The 5,962-nt window shown below is 32.3% G+C and overlaps 1 protein-coding gene across 2 annotated transcripts; it reads right to left on the bottom strand.

Moving 5' to 3' along the window:
* Positions 1-2,328: 2,328 nt before the first annotated feature.
* Positions 2,329-4,495, bottom strand: LOC101207283 (protein MODIFYING WALL LIGNIN-1). Of its 2 annotated transcripts, none has more exons than XM_031884493.1 (3): positions 4,074-4,495; positions 3,779-3,981; positions 2,329-2,854 (listed from the first exon to the last, which is right to left on the bottom strand). In XM_031884493.1, exons 1-3 carry the CDS (start codon positions 4,344-4,346, stop codon positions 2,605-2,607), a joined length of 726 nt encoding a protein of 241 aa, XP_031740353.1. In that variant the 5' UTR covers positions 4,347-4,495; the 3' UTR covers positions 2,329-2,604. The 2 variants fall into 2 exon arrangements, with proteins under 2 accessions (XP_031740353.1, XP_004150759.2); XM_004150711.3 differs by having other exon boundaries at positions 2,329-2,851; positions 4,074-4,476.
* Positions 4,496-5,962: the final 1,467 nt, after the last annotated feature.

The following is a 5,962-nucleotide window of genomic DNA, read 5'->3' as shown; positions in this document are numbered from 1 at the left end:
CGGAGAAAGAGAAACGAGAAGCTATCACCGAAGTATTTCGGGCCGTGTAAAATAGTGAAGAGAATTGGTCAGGTGGCATATCGGCTGGAGTTACCAACGGCGGGTACAAGATTAAGCATCATAATGGATGCCATGAAGGCAAGCATTCACGCCCATAAACCTCCCTCAACATTGGAAATAACTCACCCAGCTAACCTACGAGCCACTCCACTCGATTAAAGAAACGAGAAATAAAGAGAAGACTCAAAATATGTGTTTGGATCATCTTTTCCTTTATTTCTTGCAAGATAATCCCAAATTGAGATTGACTCATAACATTTTCGTGATGAGCTTTAACGAAAATTTGAGAATCGGATTCCACCAAAAGAAAAAAAAAAGATTTGAAAAGTCCATTTCACCCGCCAATTGAAGCTCAAATAAGAGAGCCAAAGTCTCAGCACAGCCACTACCTCCATAATTATCTTCAAAAATTTGGAAGCTGCCGATACAACCCCACCGTTAGAGTCATGGAAGACCTCGCTCATGTTAAACTAGAAACAACACTACCTATTCTAAAACCTTTCCGAAGTATATGCGCAAATAGCTTAGGTATAAGTATTAAACATCTCTAGTTTCATCTTGGAAGATTGTAGATAAATATATCAAAAAACAGATCTAGAAATAAGGTTCATATATAGAAATATTGATCATGACTTGTATTCTAGAATGTCTATAAATAGGAGTTGTGTCTTTGTTGATAAAGAAATCAAAGAAAGAAAGAAAAGCAAGAGAGTTAGCCACACTTAGAGTGAAAACTGATCGAGTGTGTTTTGCTGCGAGAGTAAAAAACTACTCTCTCAAAATTGTTCATCTTTGAACCTTGTTAACAAAAGTTTCTTTCTGCCATCCACTTTGTGCCAATTTCTTCAACATCCAATTCCTGTTCAATTCTATTCTTTCACCAGTTGCATCTTGCATGCAGATTTTCATCTATGAAAACTTTTCTGTTGTTGTGGAGAATTTTTTTATTCCATACATTTTAAGGTAGAATTTATGAACCACCAACCTATTTTTTGACCCATGTCCATGGAAGCTGTGACCAGAATCTTTCTGACTAGACAACTTTCGAGTTTGAATCCACTTTCCTTTTTCTTGCATGCTTATTAAAGTGGGTTAATTTTGTTTTTACATATTTGAATATGATAACTCCCTGGTCATATGGCAGGCTTGCAACTTTGAGGATTCTTATCTAATATCTACTTGCAACTTGCCACTGAATTTTCAAACTGGTGCGGCCTATTCTCTTTGTCAACATATCACTCTCTTCTCTTTAGTGATAGACAAAATCTTTTATTCTAACATCCACATATTTATCGGAACTTAAAATTTAGGGAGAATTATCTTCTCCTTTTTGTAGTTTGTGGGTCTAGCTCCTACTTAATGGTGACACTTTTAGTACTCCAGTTTTAAATTGGTTCCAATTTAGTTCCTAAATTACAGTTTTATCGCTGAAGTTTTAGCTTTGTTTTAATTTGATACTTAATTTTTTAGATTTACATTTTTAATCTTGGTTTTTCTCTAAATACTTACTTTAACGTTAGTTAATTTATTTAAAAGAATTATAATTAATTAAGTTCTATTGTTTGTAGAAACTATTAAAACTAGTTTTAAGATTTCACTTTATAATTAGTTTTAATTAATACACATAAACAAAGTGAGCATTTTAGGAAAAAAATCAGGTAAAATGTAAATCTTAAAATCTACTATATAAAATGAAACAAACCTCAAACTTTAAAAGTAAAATTACAACATTTTAGGATTTGGAGACTAATTGAAATCAAACTGAAAACTTAAGGAATAAAATGACAATATCTTGAAATTTAAGAACTAAATTGAAACGAGTAGCAAAAACTAAACAAACAGGAAATTATTTTCTTCCTTCAAAATTACAGTGTTATCGTTTTAATAATAAGTTTTATGTTTGTTTGTTTCCCCTCATGTGTTTTTGAGATTTTTTGGTTAAAATTTTTAGATTGGCCTCACTCGGTTGGATGGTATATGTTCTCTTTTATGGTTTGAAGTGCTTCAATTTGATCCCCATAACTTTAAAACTTTCAATTTAATCTCATATATTAATCAAACTTCATATATTATATTTATCCCTATAAAATGTGTTTCAACTGTGATAGTTGGTTTATGCTAAAAACTTGGATAAAATATAAAAGAAAAATAGGCAGGTTTTTCTAGCAAGAAAAATACAATCGAAAATTTAAAATAAGGAACAAAAGCATGGACGTAAGTTGAAGCTATGCCCAAAAAAAAAAACTGGAGATCATATCAAAGAAAAAGTGGACTGAATTAACCACACTTTCAGGAAAGAGAAGAAGATATTAATATGATGAACAAGGATAACATTCTAATTTTGATGTGAAAGATTGTAAAGTATTGGTATTTTCTTTTGTTGGGGCACTATACAAACTAGGAGAAGAAAGAAGAAAATAGAAAAAAAATGAAAAACTATAAATGGGAATGTGGTGACATCTTTTTTGTTAATTGTTCATCATTCCAACAATGAAATAAATACAAAAACAAAATGTATTGATGAGGTGTGTAATATTGTTTTTGTTAGCCAATCTGAGCATGTATTTGATTGGGTGGTTTAATAACATGGTTGGTCCTCCACCTCCTCATCCCAATGGCCGCGGAGGCGATGGTGGAGCCTCCGTTAATGAGAACCAATACGGCGGCGGATACAAAGATTCCGTCTTTGACCAAATAGCATTCTCCCTCCACCCATCCCTTCGCGTACTCTTGTCTCCTGCTCATGCTTGTTGCTCCACTCACCATTATCACCGCTATTACGAAACTAACCCTGCTATTTCATTTACCCTTTTAAATTCTCTTTTATTCTCTTTATTATTAATTTCATTTCTTTCTCTCTATTCTTTTTCAAATTTGCTTACTTACTCTCATCACTTTCCATCCCAATGTTCAAATGAAATAAAGTGTGAGAAAATGATCTCGATACACTAACATGAGTAGAGTGGTACACTTTTAAGTGTAAGTATTATTGTGTATGATGTTTGAATTTTTTTCTATTTTTGTTGATAATAATAACATAATAATTTGGAAAGTTATTATATTATATTATACTATTTTAAAAAAGAGACAGCCTTTTAGAAAGGAAATTGGGTGGAAGTTGAAAGATTCCTTTTGCTTAAAATGATTAAATTATATGAACTTTAGGATTTACTTTTAACCACCATCAAAAGAATCGTTATTAGTCACAGGATAAGTTTTTTAAATCACTGATTTTTTTTTTCATTGTACTAAAAATATATTTATTAGTAGTAATAATAATAAATGTTATTTTGTAATTTACTAGATCATGGATCCTATGTGTATAGGAATCCGAACCACCTCAAAGCTGGCCACGTTGTTTTAATGCATTGTTTTTTTAGTGCCAATTCAAAAAAATCTTCATTTTTGCAATAAATAACATAATAAAAATTAAGCATGTTTGATTAAATTTTAAAAGCACTAAATTTTTAAAATTAAAAATATCACTCTTAAACTCTAGAACCAACTTTTGAAAACTCATGCCTCACACAAAGTTAAAAATTATTAAACAATTTTCTACCTAATAGTTCTACTAGTCATTCTTAAAAATTAGACCAAATAAATAAAGTTTACTAAGGTATGTATGTTGAATTAACAATAATATATATTATGAAATTTTTTCACGCCACGCAGTGATAAATAGATAGAGAAGAATAGTATGAAGAAATAATTTACTGACCAAGAGATGAGAAGGGCGATGGAAAGCAGAGGTTTTTTGACACTGCAGCTTTTTCTATGCTCTTTAGGCCAATAGCTATGGCAGATTAAGGTAGTTCCAATGATCTGAGCCATTATTAAACAAAGCAAACCTCCAATTCCCAATTTGAATGCTTCACTTTCAGGCAGAAAGCATAATTTTGCATTCAATTTCAGGTCCTCTTTCTACAACAGATTCCAATTTTTTCAAGAAATTCTAATTAATAAGAGTTACAAATGAAAAAAAGGATAAATAAATAAAGCTGAAAGAAACTTACTTTCGTCCTGTTGAATTCAGCCGCCATACATGATGCGAAAGAGGCGAGTGTGAGGATGGCAACAACGGAAAAGCTTATTACAAAGCTAGAAGAAGAGGGGCTTTCCATGGCGGGTTGAAGAAGAAGAAGACGGAAGGAAGAAGAAGAAGAAGAAGAAGAAGAAGAAGTGTTTAAATCATGGTTTTGGAAATAAAGGAATGAATGTTGGAGGTTAGTGGTGGAAAATTCATGATTTTCTCTCTTGACTTGTGAAATCTTAGACTTCATCTTCATCAGTGGTGGAATAGATAGAGAGAAATAGAGATTCAAATTTACAATTCTTTTCTTATTTTAAATCTATAGATAATAATGTAAAATTTAATATAAATAATATGTTAAGTAGTTAAGTTATGATTAGGTTTGGAAGTGGACATATTTTAGGATAGTTTATTGAACATTAAAAGGTAGAGCCTTTGTCAGATACGGGTTTGTTTAGCTGAAGCTTATCAAACACAGGAAGGGGATTGAAATTCCAGCGTATGATAAAAGCCAATATTTAACAAATTAATAAATAGAAAAATATTTAATGATGTGTGAAGATAAGTACATAGGAGCAGTGGTACATATTTTGTATTTTTCATATAAAAAGGGGAGGGGAGAGAGAAAGAGTTGACCTGATATGTTGTAGAAGGGGAGCTATGTATTTGTGGGACCCCAACAGACTTATGACTTTAAATAAAATGGGTTTTCATGGGATAATGGAATAAATGAAAGCCTTTGACATCAGATGCTCAAATAAGTTAAGAAGCTTCAACTTCAAATGTTTCAATTCTTCTTATTAAGTTTCTCAAAGATGCCTCACCTTCCTCCTCCTTCTCCTCTTCTTTCCCACTTTGGTTTAAAACCTGTTTACAATGACTTTCCAACCATGTATTTGGCCCATCAATTTTTTAGTCTTCATTCTTCAACTTATAGCTCTTTTTCTATTTTGTATTTTTATCAACAACTTCATCTTACAATCCTCCATCTTCAACCCACACTTCCTAAATCCAAACTATCACGCTCCCACTCGAAATGCATCCCTTTTTCTCGCGTTCTGGGTGCCAACGTGATTTGGACAACTTCAACTCCTTTAAGAAAAACCCTAGAACGTTCAACTTAAACTAACTTGAATTTAAACTTAAACCAAATCACTAGGACGCATGATCCTTAAAACTTAAGCTTCTTCTTAAATTAAACAAGTTATGCAATATTTGAACACTCAACACTAATAACTTGAGAAAACTGAAAATCTTTTTTCCCTAAAAATCAAACTTAATACAATTACAAGACAAAGCTTTAAGTACTTAAAACTTTTAAACCTAAACTCCATCGCCTTGCACACTCTTATCGTCTGGCACAACACAATGGTTCGCCTTCTCTACTTTGCCTTCTTGCTTCCCTTACCTGGAAAAGAGAAACTTAAAACGTAAGCCTAACGCTTAGTGAGTGATGTTTTAGGAAAAACCTTTGAAGAATACAAGTACATTTATAAATTCATTTTATAAGATCAACTTCACAATGACTATCACGCAATGAAAAACAACAAACAGTTGCCATGTGTATCTAGGGAGAATTTGCTACCAATGACTATTGAGATGACTCATTTCATTACCAATGTGTATTTAGGGAGAATTTGCGTTCAATTCCAGTTGCTCAGGCGGTCAACTTGAATGTGGACCTCTCAACGCATCCAACCACCTTCTTGCCATGCGAACCACTCAATGCATGGTTGCCTTGACTCTTTTGTCACAATAGCTAATTCATGACAACAATAAAGCCAATAGTTTACTTGCATACAAGCATTTCATTCAAGCACATACAATGAAAACTTTAATTTGGAAACATACTTTCAAAGAGTTATTGTAAGA

The sequence above is a fragment of the Cucumis sativus genome, chromosome 4 (genome assembly GCF_000004075.3).
Source record: "Cucumis sativus cultivar 9930 chromosome 4, Cucumber_9930_V3, whole genome shotgun sequence".
NCBI lineage: Eukaryota > Viridiplantae > Streptophyta > Magnoliopsida > Cucurbitales > Cucurbitaceae > Cucumis > Cucumis sativus.
The sequence above is the reverse complement of the archived record's forward strand: the minus strand, read 5'-3'. Positions and strand labels throughout refer to the sequence as shown.